This window comes from Rhincodon typus, chromosome 1 (assembly GCF_021869965.1).
Source record: "Rhincodon typus isolate 14 chromosome 1, sRhiTyp1.1, whole genome shotgun sequence".
Classification (NCBI taxonomy): domain Eukaryota; kingdom Metazoa; phylum Chordata; class Chondrichthyes; order Orectolobiformes; family Rhincodontidae; genus Rhincodon; species Rhincodon typus.
This window is the reverse complement of record NC_063332.1, coordinates 104,707,350-104,725,624: the sequence shown is the minus strand read 5'-3', so window position 1 is coordinate 104,725,624 and position 18,275 is coordinate 104,707,350. Positions and strand designations below refer to the sequence as shown.

Sequence of the window (18,275 nt, the reverse complement as noted above, 5' to 3'; positions counted from 1 at the left end):
TAGGGACAGCTTGTCACTTCTGTGAAGTGGGTCTTGGGTCACAACTAAGTGACAACTGAACTTAGCCCTTTCTCCCAAGTTCTTCCCTGTTTTTTGTTTATTACACCCTTGCTTTCTTCCCTCTTTCTTGCCTGTCATTCTAGGCAACTGTGATTTGCTGTTTGTATTTCCTAAAAGGACTTTCACTACTGCTGGCAATGCTGGGTTCATCAGTTGTGTGGATTTTTCTTTTATTACCTGGTGAAAAATGCAGAATGAAAGAAATTTTAAAAAAATTACTGATGATGAAGGGCTTCTATTTCAACTTAGTTTATTCAAAGTAGTCCTCGTCTATTTTGTCAGCAGCGGCTTAGTTTGTAGCATCCCTATCGCGGTTATGAAGTCAAGTTCCTCTCCAGAAATATGAGCAGAAAAATCTAGACTAATACTCCACTGCAGCACTAGAGGGAATGCAATACTATTAGAGGTAGGATCTTCTGGATGAACTGTTAAACTGAAACCCTGTCTGTGCTCTCTGATCAATGTAAAAGAACCCACAATTCAAAGAAGAGCAGGACCTTGTAGAATCATGGCTCAATCAAGATCACAAATTCAGGTTATCTGGGTGTCATCATTTTGCTGTTCGTGGGAGCTAGCTGTGCACAAATTGCTTGCTGTGCTTCTTAAATTACAACAGTGACTGCACTTGGAAAAAGTACATAATTGTCTGCAAAGTACTATGGGCATCCTGAGTTTGTCAATCAAACCTTTAATGATGCAAATCTTTAGTTTAATTTCTGCTGTGTTTGTAATTCTCACATCTTTGTATCCCCTACTTTTATATTTAAAAGAATTCCATGTGATCATTTATCGTCTGAAGAAAACCTTCCCATTACCAGTCCTAAAGATAATTTGTATCCATTTGTTCAAGTGCCACTATTTAAAGTAGTATTTGATATTAACTGCCTCCATGTTAGTTTTATATGACTCTGCCAGATCACAACTGCAAGATGTCCATGTAGGCTTAAAAGTCTTAGAGTTCTCCTATTTCCTGAAATTGCTGATGAGATTTCAACCTCGTAGTTCTTTTCCATAATGCTTCGCATCTAAATGTCTCTTGTTGCCACCAGGACTGGGTATGGTCTGACTGAGCGCTGTACAATTTGAATTACATATGAACATGGAGCAGAGCAGGCTATTTGCCTGTGAAAGGGAAATCCTTTTTAATTAAGATGCCGAAGTGTGGAGCTGGAGGAACACAGCAGGCCAGGCAGCATCAGAGGGGCAGGAAAGTTGACGTTTCGGATCAGGACCCTTCTTCAGAAATGGGGAGTGGGAAGGGAGCTCTGAAATAAATAGAGAGAGGGGTGAGGCTGGAGAAGGTAGGTGGGATTGTGATAGGTGAGTGGATGTCTGGAGTGGTGAGGATCGGTTAGCCTACTCTGCTATTTAATAAGAGCATGGTAGCCCTCAATCCACAATCCCACTTATTTTTTAAGGTGGTTACCTTTCACCCTCTTGCTTACCAAGAATCTATCCACTTCTGCCTTTTAAAAATATTGAAAGACTTTGCTTCTTCTGCCTTTTAAGGAAGAAGACTCGACCCTCTGAGAGAAAAAGAATTCACCTGAACTGTTTTCAAGAGATGACCCTTTATTTTTAAATAGTGATCCCTATTTTTTAGATTCTCTCAAGAGGAAAAAACCATTCTCATCTAACCTGTCAAGTCCCTCACAATCTTGCATGTTTCAGTTTCTTAAGCTGTAGCGGATATGCAATTAACCTGTCCAGCCTTTACTCGTAAGACATCCCACCCCATTCTATTAATTAGTCTGGGAAACCTTCCTTCAACCACCTTCAATTAACTTATGTCCTTCATCAAATAAGATGACCAATACTATATGCAATAACTAAAGCATAAATTCCTACTTTTGTTTCCATTCTGCTTGCAAGAAACGATAACATTCTATTAATTTCCTAATTAGTTGCTGTACATAGATACTAGCTTTTTGTATTCATGCACTAGGACTCCCAGATCCTTCTATTTCTTACAGCTCTAAAACCTCTCACCATTTAGATAACTTCTTATTTTCTATTCTTCCTACAAAGTTGTCAGTTTTATATTCTACATTATACTCCAATTGCTAGATCATTGCCCACTCAACTAACCTTGTTGCATCCTCTTCAGAGCTTACCTTCTACCACCTTTCTGACATCAGCAAATTTGGCAGTTATATCTTCTGTCCCTTCATCCAAGTTATTTCTTTCTAAATTGTGAACAGTTAAGGTCCCGGCACTTATCCTATCACCTACCATTTGTTTCACCTTGCAAACCTGATAAATACCCATGTTTGCCCACTGTCTGGTTCTAGTTAGCCAGCCAATCTTCTACATAAGGCAATGTACAATCCTGTACACCAAGAACTTCTTTCATCAATAACCGTAACAGGGCACCGTACTCTAGAAATCTTAGCGCCATACATCCACTGATTCCATTTTATCCATAGCATATGTTACTATTTCAAAGAACGCCAATAAGTTAATTAAAAAGGATCTCCCTTTCAAAAATCCATGCTGACTTTGCCTAATTATTGTGAACTTATACAGATGCCTGTCTATAACTACTGTAGTAATAGCCTCTAACATTTTCCTCATGATAGATCCCGACCAGAAATGTCAACTTTCCTGCTCCTCTAATGCTGTCTGGTCTGCTGTGTTCCTCCAGCTCCACACTATCTTATCTCTGACTCCAGCATCGGCAGTTCTTACTATCTCTGCCAAGTAGTTTCCTGCTTTTTCTTCCCTTTTTAAATTAAGAAGTTAGATTTGCTATCTTCCAACCTAACAGGACCTTCCAGAATAGATGGAATTTTGGAAAATTAAAACCAATGCATTAATTATCTCACTGACCACTTTTTAAAGACCTTTGGATGAAGTCAATCAGGACCCAGGCACTTATTGACCTGCACCTCCGAACAGCTTACTCACCAGAGAATTGGAGTTAATTTTCCCGAGTTCCACCATCCGTTCCATTACCTGATTTGTAGCTACTTTTGCGATGTTGCTTGTATTCTGTGGTGAACATAGATGCAGGCTACAAATGTTGGAGATCATAATGGGTCAGACAGAATCCATGGAGAGAGAGCAAGCCAACATTTCAAGTCTAGATGACACTTCTTCAGAGCTGAAGTGAAGCGTGGAGTCGACCGCATTTATGCAATAGTTTGGGGGTGAGGGCGTGGGGACAGTGGGTGTAGGGTGTTGGTGGAGAAAAGATGTTGATAGTTCAGATTAAATGATCGGAATGTGAGAATGGCAGAACAGTGGTGTCTCCTGCCATTTGAAAGGACAGTAAGTGGAATGAGGGGAGGCGAGGCGATGATGATGAGCTAAAAGAAAGGGAAGAAAAGTTGACAATTTAAAGGTGTTGTGCTCAATACTAAGTCCAGAAGGCTGTAAAGTATCTGGTCTGCAGATGAGATGTTGTTCCTCCAGTTTGCACTGTGATTCTCTGGAACACTGCAGCATGCCGAGGATAGACATGGGCATGCAAGCAGAACACTTAAAAGTACCAGCTGTGGAAAGGTCAGGCTTTGCAAAGAGGTCACCCAGCCTGTGTTTGGTTTCTGCAATGTAGAGGAGGCCACGTTGGGTGCAGCAAATACAATACGCAAGATTGGAGGAGGTACAGATGAAAAATTGCTTCACATGTCTCTCTCTTTCCTCCTCCTCCTCCCCGCCCCCATCCTAGTTACTGTCCTTCCAAATCTGGCAGTAGACACAGCATTGTTCTGCCATTCTCGCATTCCAATGACTTAATCTGAACTATCAACACCTTTTCTGCACCAGCACCCTACACACTGTACCACCCCCACCCACCCACACTCTCAAAACAAACTATCGCACTTCTCTTCAGCTCTGAAGAGTCACCTAGACTCAACGTTAGCTTGTTCTCTCTCCATGGATGCTGTCTAACCCGCTGTGATCTCCAGCATTTGTTGTTTGCAGTACCAATTCCAGCATCTGCAGTAATTTCTTCCCACGTAGATGCAAGCTACCTGTTTGTTTCCTTTAACGTACTCTGGAGTTTTGACAGTGTAGTTCATTCACCTACTGGCTTTACTGATTAGCTAACGCAAAGTGTCATACATGTTGAATATAGATTGAGTCTTCTGAAACTCTTAGATTTTTCTTTTAAAAAGGCTTGCCCTTTCCTACATCAGCACCATTCAAAAAATTTGGAAGTCCATGTGCACAACTTCATGAGGTCTGCTTTAAGTGACTTGGGTTGTCACTCCTTTAAAACAAATCTTGCTTAGGCAAGATCTTCCATGTGTGAATATGTGTTAACTGCTGTTAATTTATTATTGGTGTATGGTTCCCCAAGTTTACTCGTGATCAGTTCTTTTAATTTGCATGAAATTGAAATAAATCTAAAGCTCTATAGTTAGCTGTGTTTTTTTTTCTGTCATCTGTTTTGAAAGTGGATGCCACGTTAGCCTGTTTCCAATCTCTTGGTGTTTCTCTCCATGTCAGTAATTGTCAGTATCTCTCAAATCTCCTCACGAGCCTCTCTCAACATTCTAGGATATTTTTAATCTTGGCTAAACTTGAAAATTTAATTGTTATCAAACCTTAATCGTATGTAAGAATTTGATCTTACTGACATTGCTATTTTTCATTTTTACCTTGGTAATTCTTTTTAGGTTGTGGATGTGGAAAAGCATTCTGCTTTTGAGTACATTATTTGGCTATAGCTATAATCACCCACCAGTGTCAAAATCATTTTGTTTTCAGTTAACTTCCTAAATCTGTTGTGCATTCAAACCTTACTTTAAAGCCATTGGTCTATATTGTTACAAATAAGCAAACTTTTATGGTTAAATTTGCTAAAGTGCCATCTAGTGTTGGCAGTATATTCTACATTAATGTTTGATAATAAAGAGAACTAGCTTTCAGAAGTTCTAATAGTCTGCACCTCAAAATTAAAACGAAAGGTCTTGAATGTCAGTAAGATCTTTCACTTACAGGAGAAATCCTACTCTGTTTTACTGTGCGCATGTGTGAGAAATACTCTGGGGTGCATGACTACAAGATCATCATAAATTGAAATAAAACTTTTGGCAAACATAGCACCTTCAACTTATAAAACATCTAAATGAGGCTTTTCAGGAGTGTTACTAAACATAGTTTGTCACAAAGTCACCTAATGATACTATGATAGCTGACCAAACATTTGGTCAAGAAGGTAGCTTTAATAGCAGCTTAAATAGGGGAAGTGAGGCAAAGAAGTTTGAGGTGGGGCAGGGGTGAATTCCAGAGCTTGAGGCCGAGGCAATTGAAGGGATGTCCTCCGAGTGTACTGAAAGAAATCCTGCCAAAGCACTTTATCAAATTGCACTGGCTGTTTTGGCTGACATTGGCTTCCATCCAAAGTTTAACTGCTGTTAAATTTGAAGGTGTTATAGACTTCAAAGCTATGTATTGATAATGTAAAACCAATTATTTAGTATGATATGCAAAATAGTAAACTAATTCTGAATAATGAAGACGGATGTAAATATAGTGTCAGGAAGACTTCAAGGATATTTCTAAAGAAGCTTTTCAACAGAGGAATCAAAAATTTAATCACAGGTGGCTTTTAAGGAAGAGAGGAATGAAAAGGCATATGGGCTTAGAAAGGGAACTTCAGAGTGTGGGGTCAAGACAGTTGAAGATATATTAGTAAAGGTGAAGAGGTAGCAATATTAATCAAGATGGCATTGGTGCAATAGTAAGGAATGACCTTGGTTCAAGCGATCAGGGTGTAGAATTGGTTTGGATGGAGATGAAGAATAGTGGGGGAAAGAAATCACTAGTACCAGTGGTCTACAAGACTCTTGAGGATATTTCTGAATCTTTGGCTGAGAATGACAGCTAAAGAGTGGATAAACTAACTGACTATGGAACTGTGATCTAGGAAGCCATTCAGGTGCAGGGAGCAAAAAGTAATGTACCGGCACTGCTGATAGCACTGCGAGTGTAGATAGACACTGTCCTGTGCAGCAAAGAGCAAAAGCCTAGAAGGGAAATGTTGCCTAAGCAGTGCCAGGGTTCATGATATCTCCCCTTCCAAGCAGGATCCAGCCTTTGCAGCCCATGTAGGTACCAATGATACAGGCAAGACAAGGAAGGGATTCTGCATAGACCGTTTGAGGAGCTAGGCACCAAATTGAAGAGAGCCTCAAGTGTAGTAATCTCTGCATGATTTCAGAGGCCATGTACCAAATGGCAGAGGGCAGATAAGGTTAGTGAAATGAATACGTGATTCAAGGTGTGGTGCAGGAGAAATAGGTTGCGGTTCGTGGATCACTGGCATCCATACTAGGGAAAACAGGGGCTATACCACTGGGGCAGCTTGCATCTGAACCGGATGTTGCTCTTACTATGCTAACTACTTTGCTCCAGACATATTGCAATTTCATCTTGTTTATGAATGTTCTTTCATCTCTTATTTGGTTTTCAAACATGTTTTCATTCATGGACAGTTTATGCTGTCAGCCTAAACTCACTTGGATTGAATTGAATGTCAAGTCAGATTTCTGCAGGATCCTGTCATCAGTGTGAGATTGATTTGAACCCAGGTTCTAGAGGTGTGAGACTCAGCATTATCTAGTCTGTTGCAATAACTACACACAAAAGTTAAATTATTGATCAAAGGATTATAATTATATAAAAGATTTTCAGATCATAGAATTCCTACAGTGTGGAAACAGGTACTTCGGCCCAACAAGTCCACACCGACCCTTGCAGCATCCCATCCAGACCCATCCTCCTATAACCCACCTAATCTACCCATCCCTGAACACCTATGGGCAATTTAGCATGGCTAATCCACCTAGTTTGCACATCTTTGGACTGTGGGAGGAAACTAGAGCACCCAGAGGAAACCCATGCAGACACGGAGAATGTGCAAACTCCACACAGCCAGTTGCCTAAGGGTGGAATTGAACCCGGGTTCCTGGTGCAGTGAGGCAGCAGTGCCAACTACTGAACCACTGTGCTGCCCCATGATTCTTCTGAAGTTGTGAACAAAGTCTTAAAAAACAGACTGGATTTAATTTTCTTGAGATGGAATTTAGGTTGGAAGGAAAACATAAAAGAAAGCAAGAAAAAATATTATGTTTTTATAAAGGTGATGGTACAAATGTTGCATTGAGAATGTCACATATTTCAAGACTTAAGTTAAAAGAAGTCATACCAGACTGAATGCTCACCGTTTCTCTCTCCATAGATGCTGCCAGACCTGCTGAGTTTCTCCAGCATTTTCTGTTTTTCTTTCCAATGACTTATTGTTGAATTTCTCCCATTAAATATTTGTGATTTATTAATATTGGTAATATTCGGAGCTGTATGTGTTGAAGTTAACAATTTTATTCACTGACCATGTCGTTTACCATCTGTGGTTAAGACTCATTTTTTTTTAAGCTATTCTATGAGCTCAGTATTGTAGACCGATAGCACATCAAAGGATTTGAACGATAAGCATTTTGAGCTGATTGTTATAACCAGTGATGCTGTTCAAGTCTGAGCTGTGATATTGCTTAGAAATACTGAAGTCAAATACTTCAAAACGAGAAAGCTCTTTATCTGAATCTAGGCTTTGTTTAACTAGGGCACTTGACAATATTTGTAGTCTGCATTCACACATCATGAAGTTACTTTCTGTCCTAAAAAGCCACATTATTCTTGAGATTGCAATTCACTTACTTAACAGCATGCTTTTTTTTTAATGTGGGGTACATTACTGAAGCAGTACCCTAGAAAGCTGATTGTATTGAAACCGGCTGCAAGTTTTTCTATTCATTTAATTACATCGCTGGCAACACCATTTATTGCACCAATGACGTTACCTCCGTCTAATGATGAAGGTAACAGCATTGATGAAAGTCCTGAAGAAGGTTGGACCTCGGACACAACCCTAGGAGCTCCTGTGATGGTGTCTCGGCTGAGATGATTGACCTCCAACAAGAGAAAATCTGGCATTTGCCTCTTAACATTCAGTGACATTACCATTGCATAATCACCCATTATCAACATCATGTGGTTACTACTGACCAAAAACTGAACTGAACTAGCCATATAAATACAGTGGCTACCAAATCAGGCCAGAACCTAGGAATCCCGCAGCAACTATCTCACCACTGACTTCCCAAAGCCTAAACAACATCTACAATGTACATAGAAGAAATGTGATGGAATATTTGCTCCTTGTCTGAATGAGTACAGCTCCAACAACACTGAAGAAGCTTGGTACTGTGCAGGACAAAGTAGCCTACTCGATTAGCACTACATCCATAAACATTCACTCCCTCCATCGCTGATGTCCTGTAAAAGTAATGTGTGACATCTACATGATGCATTGCAGAAATTCACCAAGACTACTTTAAGCAGCACCTTCCAAACTCTCAACCATAACCATCTAGAAGGACAAGGGCAGTAGATACACGGAACACCATCACACATGAGTTTCTTTCGGAACCACTCATGATTCTGACCCGGAATTATGTTGCCATTCCCTTCACTGTCACTGGATCAATATCCTCGAAGTCTCTCCCCAACAGTATTGGATTGCGCCTATGTCAAATTAACTGCAATGGTTCTAGAACACCCCTCACCGCCATCACAAGGGCAATGAGGTATGGACAATTAATGCTAACCCCGCATTCCCTAATGAATAAAAATGAAAACAATTACCACAGCCACCATCTTTTGTGCTTGGCATAACTCCATTCAGAGCTTTCCCCCTTGATTCCCATTGACACAGTTTTGCTGGTGTTCCTCCATGTTATACTCGGTCAAATGCTACCTTGATGTCAAGGGCAGTATCACTCCCTCAAGGACCAAGGCTGTAATAGGGGAAGGAGTTGAGTGGCCATGGTGAAAACTAAACTGAGGACAGTGAGCAGATTGTTCCCTTTTGAGTGCTCCTTGATATACTGTTGTCAACCTCTTCCATTATTTTTGCTGATGATGGAGAGTAGACTGATAGGGCAGTAATTGGTTGCATTGGATTTGCCCTGCGTTTTGTACACCGGATATGTCATTTTGTTGGGTTGATGTCAGTGCTGTAGCTGTACAGGAACAGTATTTAGTACTATTGCCAGAACCAACAGCCACTGTCCTACCCAGTGTCTTCAGCTGTTTCTTGATGTCATGTGGATTGAATCAAATTGGCTGAAGACTGGCATTCTAATGCCGTGGACCTCAGGAACAGGCTGAGATAGATCATCCACTTGCCATTTCTGACTCAAGACTGCAGGTACTCCAGACTTGTCTTTTGCACTGGTGTGCTGGGCTTCCCCCATCTTTGAGGATAATTGTGGAGTCTCCAATTCCCTTAATTGTTTGATTATTTATCGCCATTCACAACTTGATGTACCTGGGCTACAGAGTTAAGATTTGATTTATATTAGTTGTGGGATTGTTAGCCCCAACAGGCTGCTGCTACTATTTGGCACAAAAGGAGTCCTGTTTTATAGCTTCACTAGTTTTGTACTTCGTCTGTTCACAGTCCGTCCAGTTTTGTATGGTGGTAGTGCCACACAACAAGATGGAAGATACCTTAAAGGTGAAGAAAGGACTTTGTCTCTGTAAGGACTGTGCAGTGGTTACTCCTACCAATGATGTCATGGATGGACATACGTGACAGGTAGATTGAGGGTGAAGTCAAGTAGGTTCTTCAAGTGGATTCACACAAGTAAATGTGTTTTTCAAGAAATGTCTTGGGAGAATTGTGGTTTAGTAGTTATCAGATTCCATTTTAAAACTGCAGCCATGAAACGAAGTTCTGAAAAGAACAAACCATTTTATTCAATTAAAATATTCTTATGCTATGTAGCCACTTAATTTTACAATTGCCACATGAATATAAATGTGAGGTAAGAAAATTGGATCCCCAAGGAAACAGCTGTGCTTGCAAAGGGATATCGATAAATGTGTGCAAAGAACTGGCAGATGGAGTATCATGTGGAAAAATGTGAAAAATTATGCTGTGTGGTTTTGCCTTTGTAGTGTTAGCAAACGTTTTTACACTTTAGCTGCTATATTAATTAAAAACACTTTCATCATACTGGATTTCCAATTGAGTGAGATGTCTTTTGCGATGGTAAAAGCCTTCAAACTTAAATGATTATAGTAAAGGGCAGAGTGTCACGAGTTTGCTGTGTGTGTTCAGGCAAATTTTCTACAACATATTACATTTCCAGTTCTCTGAGAAAAGAAGCATTACTTGACCTTATTCTTGCGAATAAGTTGGGCCAAGTGGATCAAGTGTCTCTGGGTGATTATTTAGGGAACAGTGATTCTTGTCATTTTGTTTTTAGATTGACTATGGGAAAGGGTAGAGAACAGCCCAGAGTAAGAAGAATTAAGTGGGGGAAAGCCAACTAGAGTGTGGTAAGAATGGAGACAACAAGGTGCAGAGCTGGGTGAACACAGGGTCTAGGCCCGAAACGTCAGCCTTCCTGCTCCTATGATGCTGCTTGGCCTGCTGTGTTCATCCAGCTCTGCACCTTGTTGCCTGGGATTCTCCAGCATCTGCAGTTCCTACTATCTGTGGTAAGAATGGATCTGGGTAGATTAAATTGGAGATTAAGTTTGGCAGGCAAACATTGTTGAACAATGGACTATCCTCAAAGAGGTGGTGGTTTAGGCACAATCAAGGTATATTCCCTTTTGAGGGGAAAACTAGGGCTAAAATAGGAAAAGAGATAAAATGAAATTATACTTAAGTGTACAGAAATGTTGGGTATAAAATACATTTGAGATGGGCTGGATATAGAACGATTGGAGGGGTTGTGAAAAGCACATCTTAAAAAAAAAAGGACAAAGACAGGCTAGCAGCCAACATAAAAGGAAATGCCAAAGCCTTCTGTCAGTATATAAATAACGAAAGGTTGAAGCAGTGAACAAGTGTTTTACATCAGTCTTTAGCAAGGACAATGGTGCTACCCACCTCGTTATGACGGGAGGGAATTTGGTGGCGAGAAGTGTTTAAAATTGAAAAGGAGGAGGTTTTGATAGGCTGACCGTACTTAAAATTGCCCAGACAGCAGGGCCAGATGTGATGCACCCAAGATTACTGAAGGAAATGAGATTGCCTGTGCCTCTGTACTTTGCAAAGATTTTTCAGTCTTCCTTAGAATTGGATGGTGCAAGAACACTAGTGAAAGAGCAAGGAGGTTATGTTAACCTTGTATAATTCACCAGTTCGGCTACAGTCGGTATTGCATTCACTCGATGTGCCATATTTCAGAATGGATGTGAAGGCATTAGACACAATACAAAAGAGATTTACGAGAACGTTTGCCAGAATCAATGAATGAGGATTTTCAATTAGGAAGACAAATTTGAGAAGATGGTGCTGTTTTCTTGAAGAGACCTGGTTGAAATATTCAAAATCATGAGAGATCTAGATAGAGCATATAAAAGAAAATGTTATCGCTTATGAAAGGGTTGACAACAAGAGAACACAATTTACAGTAATTAGAAAAAGAAGCAAAAGTGGTATGAGACAAAACATTTTCTCTCACCCAGTGGATATTGTCTGGAGCCCTGCATTAGAGTGAATTGGAAATGGGTTCAGTTGAGGCATTCAGCAGCAGGTTTGATGATTATTTGAAAAGGAGCAGTATGCAAAGTTACAGGGAGAAGGTAGGAGAATGACACTAACTGAGATGCTAGTTTGGGGTTGGAGAATGGTGCAATGCTGACACAATTGGCCTAATTGCCTCTGTTTGCATTGTAACCTCTTCAGCCAGAGTGGTGAATCTATGGAATTCATTGCCACCCAAGGCCGTGGAGACCAAGTCAATGAGTATGTTTAAGACGGAGATCGTTTCTTGATTGTCAAGGGGATCAAGGGTTACAGGGAGAAAGGTTTCTCCACCTCAATCAGCCACAATTGAATGGTGGTGCAGACTTGATGGGCCAAATGGCCTAATTTCTGCTCCTATGTCTTATGATCTTAAATGACAGCAAGTGCATTTCAAAAAAAAAGTTGAACTCCAGTCGATTTTCCGTTACAAGATTGATTCCCGTTTCATGATTGATTTATTTAGAGTGCAGTAGTAATATCTTCCATAACACCTTGTCTCAAATTTTGTTAAAATATGAATAATGAAGGTTTCAGTATATGCAAAGCAGTTGTATTATAATTTCGTAATCACCCTTCATTATCTATTTTGTCAGAGAATGGCAAGTTCGTTTGGAATTCACGTTCTGCTAACAGGCCAAGATAATTTAGTTGGACTGGAAAGCTTCTGCAGTTATGACCATGGAGCTTCTAAGTTAGCCAAGTAATCAAATCTAAACCACTGTGCTTTCTTGTTCTTGGAGCTATGTGAATATGCAGTGAGAATCTTCTCGTATGAAGCATGCATCTAATTTCTCATCTTGCCACCCTTCTCTCTCTCCATTTTGCCAAAATACTGCAGAAATACATTCTCCCCTTTTGTGCTTCAACTGGTTTTACAAATCTATTGCTGAATTTATTTATCCTCTTATTAGCTCTTCTGGTAAGAGTTCTGCTTGCTTCTATTTGTAGGATCTCCAAAAGAACAAAAAGTAATGCATAGAATCATGCGTCAAACAGGAGAAAAATGGCATAAATGAAATTTTAAAAAAGGAAATATTCTAGAGAATCTTAATGTATTCTAATGTCCATCTATCTGCATTCTACAATGTAAGGTGGAGTCAATGGCATGAAATAGAAGGCATAATGGGACTAAATAATGCAATTGGTTTCTGAGTTTTGCTTAGAGTCTATACTCCTGACTTTTAAATGTCACCAAGCACATGCAAGTCAGCAGATATGATCTCTCTTTTTGTTGCCATTTTCTTCTCTCTTTAGTAATTTCTTTTTCTTTTGCTTTTTCTTTTTTCCCCTCCATATTTTTTATTAGTTTTATCTCCTCTGTTTTTCAGGGGCTGTTTTCAGGTTGCATTTGGAGTGGTCCACCAAGCTTGTTTCCATCCAAGCATTGTTCCTTCCACTATACTTTTATCGATTCTCCCCCCTATCGTACATTCACCTATTAAGGGTGCGAAGCGTGAAAGTAAAGCTTTAGACCAATTTAAAGATTTATTCATTTTCTATTCTCAGAAGTTTATGTATTTTGTCCATCCTTGGCCGCCTCCTCCACTGTCAGAGTGAGGCCAAACACAAACTGGAGGAACAATACCTCCATTTCACCTTGGGAGTTTACAGCCCAATGGCCTGAATATTGACTTCACCAGTTTTTAAAGATTTTCTCCTCCCCTCACCTGTCCATTTTCTGATTCACCTCTCTGCTCCACCCTTCCCACTGATCAACCACAATCACCCCCTAGCTGCGTCCACCTATCTCCATCTCCCCTACCCTCCCCCCCCGCCCACCCTCTCCCTCTATTTATTTCTGGGTTTCTGTCCCCCTCCCCAGCCCTGAAGAAGGGTTCCAACCCGAAACATTGACTTTCATGCTCTTCGGATGCTGTCTGACCTGCTGTGCTTTTCCAGCTGCACGTTTTTTGACTGTTATGTGTTTTGCAGATTGCCAAGAAATGCACATCCACTTCTGCTGCAGGACCAATGATCACAAAATTCATCATTGCCAAACCTGTTCACAACAAGAACATTATAACAGGTTATTCTCCCAGTGTTCTTTTGAGATTTTCAAATTTCTCTTTTTGTATGAACTCTATTCAAACATATTTACTTTTGGTTTTGTTGTTATTTTGCAGGTAGAGTTCTTCCTCAGAATGCGCTTGGAACTGCCCCAAACACTATCACTATTTCTGAAGGCAGTGCTATTGGGTCCAATTTCAACTCTGCAGCACAACAGACAGCCAACAAGATTGCTATCTCTCCTCTGAAGTCTCCAAATAAGGTTTTTTTTTCTCTCTCTCTCCATCTGTGTCTCATATCCTGCATGGACAACACAGGGTTAGGCGGTTGTTGGAGAAGAAATTTGAATTGTTTAAAATTTGTAGTCTGGAATTGATCAATTTTATTTCAATACACTTTTAAAATTCACTAAATTTGTAAGCCTGATTGTGTTGTTAGCTTATTCCCATTTCATTCCTCCTCTTAAAAATGGATATAAGTAAAAGAGCGATGGGTGCTGAGTAGCAGTCAATGGCAGTGTTTCTCATCTTTTGAGGTCTGATTTTAGGCTTAGTGTTATAGTTTGATAAGGAGGCTGCTAAATAAGAGAAGAATGCACAATGTTAGCGGCAAAGTGCTGGCATGGATAGAGGATTGGCTGACTGGCAGAAGGCAGAGAGTAGCGGTAAAGGGTCTTTTTCGAAATGGCATCTGGTGACTTGGAGTTCCAACACTGACCCCTGTGGGATCACAACTGCTCCATAATATATAGTTAATGATCTGGGTGAAGGAACTGAGGGCATTGTTGCTAAGTTTGCAGATGACAAAGATTGGTGGAGGGGCAGGTAATGTTGAGGAAGCAGGAGGATTATAGTGTCCTTGGACAAGCTAGGAGAGTATGCAAAGTGAGAGGTTATACACTTTGGTAGGAAGAACAGAGGCATAGACTATTTTCTAAATGGAAAAGGGCTTTGGAAATCTGAAGTACAAGGGTACTTAGGAGTCCTAGTTCAGGATTCTGTTAAGGTTAACATGCAGGTTCAGTTGGCAGTTAGAAAGGCAAATGCAATGTCAGCATTCATTTCGAGAGGACCAGTTCACGAGCAGAGATGTACAAGTGAGGTTGTTTAAGGCTCTGGTCAGACATCATTTGGAATATAAAAACCGAAAGAACTGCGGATGCTGTAAATCAGGAACAAAAACAAAGTTGCTGGAGAAGCTCAACAGATCTGGCAGCATCTGTGAAGGAAAAAACAAGAGTTAACATTTCAGATCCGGTGACCCTTCCTCAGAGGACTCTGTTTTCTCCTTCACAGATGGTGCCAGATCTGTTGAGCTTCTCCAGCTACTTTGTTTTTGTTCATCATTTGCAATATTGTCAGCAGTTTTCAATCCCATATCTAAGGAAGCATGTGCTGGCATTGGAGGGGTCCAGAGGAAGTTCTCCAGAATGATCCCAGGGATTAAGGTCTTGTCTTATGAGGAGTGGTTGAGGATTCTGGTGATCTCAGTGGAGTTTAGAAGGATAAGGGGGATCTGATTGAAGCTGAGAGAATACTTTGAGGCCTGGATAGAATGGACGTGGCAAAGATGTTTCCATTAGTCAGAGAAACTAGGGCCCGAGGGCATAGTCTCGGAGTAAAAGGTCGACGCTGTATAACTGAAATGTGGAGGAATTTCTTCAGCCAGAGGGTGATGAATCTGTAGAACTCATTGTGCCGAAGGCTGTGGAGGCCAAGCCATTGAGTGTATTTAAGATAGAGATAGGTTCTTGATTAGTCAGGGGATCAAGGGGTACAGGAAAAAGCCAAGAGAGTGGAGTTGAGAAACATATCAACTGTGATCAAATGGCAGAGTAGATGTGATGGGCAGAATGGCCTAATTCTGCTCCTCAACCTTATGACCTTCAGGAATCTTTTTAAGGGTCTTGTGTGCGTAATTTTAAGAGTTATTTGTCGTTGACTGATACTTAGTTTGAGAAGAGCATCAACTCTGGATCTCAAGTTTCTAGGATCATCTTGTGACTGGGGATGCTTGACCTGCCCAAAGACTTGCAGGAAGTCCTTCAAGTTGGGGAGATCCAGAGTGTGGGATTTGGTTTCTTTTCCTTTGTTCTCTCTGTTTCATCATGAAGAACTTGTGACTCAAATCCAGATGCATTTTCATGGACAGGTTGTTGCCATTTTGAACAGTTGATAATAAGCTCTTCCCGGTCAATGATTGTAATGCTATCAGCCTTCAAGGAGACTGTCCAAGTCTCTCTGAAGCATTTTCTTCTGTCTGTCTCCTGAACATTCATCATTTGAGAGATGAGGAAGTTGAACCTAGCAGGAGAGATGCTTTCAGACATTCAGGGACATTCATCAAAGTTGATTTTGCAGGTGTTTTGCCTTAATTCTTGTGGACTTTCTTCAACAGTTTTTCCATTAAATCTGGAAAAATGTGGCAGAGGGTTTACTGTTTAAATTTCTTTGGCACTCTTCTGTGTCACAAATTCACAGTCTGGGTCTCTCTATGGTACAAGAATCTGGTGAAGACTACTGCTTAGTACTTGGATTTCTGTCAGACAAAGAGATCCTAATTGTCAAACACTCACTAGTTTATAGAAAGTTGAGCTGGCACCACTGTTCCAGTGTTGGATTTCTTCGACATTTGTGGCTGTCTAGATATGTAAAGTGCTGAACGTATTCCAGAGTTTGACCTTCCACATATATGGGAAGTAGAATATTTGGCTGACCAGGGTTTGGTTTGAGAAAGGAGTTTTGTTTTGGCATGGAGGTTAAACAGTTTTCCATCAAGGCAATTTTTAATACAGAGTGGAGCACAGTCGTCTTTATGGTGAATAGCCATAATCAGGTAGATTTCAAAATGTTTGAGGGCTATGATATAGCTTTGCCTGATGTGGGTCAGAATTTTAAAGGTGTCAGTTTGAGGTTTCTCACTTGAGTAGTTGCTCTCATATCACTGTTAAGCAATTCCACTTTTTTGGATACCCAGGTTTCTTGAATGCATGAGGATTTTTATTCTCGACATATTTCTTGAATTTGTCTGGGAGCAAAGAACATGCTTGTGGTTCCTCTGAAAGTTCCAAATTTACATTGTCTCTGGAAAGAAGTACTGAAAGAAATGGATGATTCAGGAGAATGCTTGTCAAGATTTTCACAGCTATGAGCTGCACGGAAATACCTCCGGTTTATACACTGCAAATTTATCGCTTTGTTCTTTTGCTGTTTAAATCCATGGGATGTGAGCCGTAGTTTGAGTTTTGAAGACCTCAGCTGGAACATCACTGGGGCCAAGCTTTGTTTTCCACCTATTTGATTGCTTGTTGTAATTGAATACCCAACAGATTCTACTACAGGGCACTGTGGACAGCTTGGAGAATATCAACTGCAACTGTGAATTTACAGTTGAGTTGTTCAAAACGTCTTTGTAGACTTGAGCGAATTTTGTCCATTTGGTCTAGGTCTATAGATGGCCCTGGTGGCTTCAAAACTCTTCACATAATTTTTTTGCTTCTCTTGGGCTTTCTGTTCTCGCTATATATCCTTTTAAGTGCTGGAATTTTCTTTAAGCAGCAACCTTGAGCTGTTGGACTGTTACCTTCTTGACTTGTGCCTATATGTTGTTCTGCTAGGCGATGAGAGTAGATAGTTTTTGTTCCAGGCAGTGGCATTTTCATCAAACCAGCACTGGTGACAGCGACAATGCTCCAACTTAATGTTTATTTGAGAAACTAGAATCTATTATAACTAACTTCATTCCTCCCCTCTGTTCTGGAATTGAATTACTGCCCAAACTCACTGCTATTTACTGCCGGTATCCAATGACCTCCATGCATCTATCTCCTGTTGTCAGATTTCTGACTAAAATCTCCCAAATTCGTAGCCTTGTTTCCATTGCCAGTTCTCCATTACCGCAGTACTTGACAAATGGACCCTGGTAGAGCCCTGCATGTGACTTTATTTACATGGGGCTCTGTGGTGCCATCATTACCATCCAATTTTTACTGGTTAGTAGTCAGATTTCAATGAGTTGTCAAACTATCTATCTTGCCTCTGCAGCTGCCTTTGCATGTGGAGAGATGCATAGTTGTCCTTAGCCTCTTCTATTATTGAGAATTTGGATGTAGTTTGTCTGACTCCTCCCTGATCTTTGGTGCCATAGGTGGCCATGCTGGGGGTGAGGAACTCCTGATACCATCATTCAAAGCATCAGAGAGTACAAGCATTACCATCACATCAAGGTGGTGGTCCTCGAGATCCAGGTTTTAAAGGGATCCAGGCTACACATTTGCACACAATTTAATTACAACTTAGTAATGTATAAGAGAGGTGCCATGCCGATTCGCTGGATTGCACATGTTTGGCTCGGGCTGAAGCATATTGTTGTTGCAGTGAGGGACTTCTATACTGTACATGTAATCCAAGAAATACCTGACCTGAATGTGTGCTTTGTGCATTTTAGTTCCAACACAGTGCATTCTGCCAAGGGGAGTTGAAGGAGAACGTCCAGTGTTTATCAACAGTGATTTCACAGTAGAAAAGTGGGCAAAGCTATTTAAAATAAATCTTTTGATTCGTGTGCTACCTTGTATTTTTAGATTTGTAATTATGCAGTCAAGTTTGTTGGTAATAGTCTGAGACTGCACTTTCATTGAGAGAGAAAAGTA

General features: G+C 40.5%; 1 protein-coding gene across 5 annotated transcripts in view; it reads left to right on the top strand.

Annotated features, from left to right (window-relative positions):
• Nucleotides 1-18,275, top strand: part of lin54 (lin-54 DREAM MuvB core complex component) — an 81,536-nt gene that overhangs the window by 23,444 nt on the left and 39,817 nt on the right. For all 5 annotated transcript variants that reach the window (XM_048617055.1, XM_020510075.2, XM_048616884.1 and 2 more), the window contains 2 exons: nucleotides 13,550-13,643; nucleotides 13,741-13,886. In XM_048617055.1, coding sequence (XP_048473012.1) covers nucleotides 13,550-13,643; nucleotides 13,741-13,886 — 240 coding nt within the window. The remainder of the gene's footprint in view (nucleotides 1-13,549; nucleotides 13,644-13,740; nucleotides 13,887-18,275) is intronic.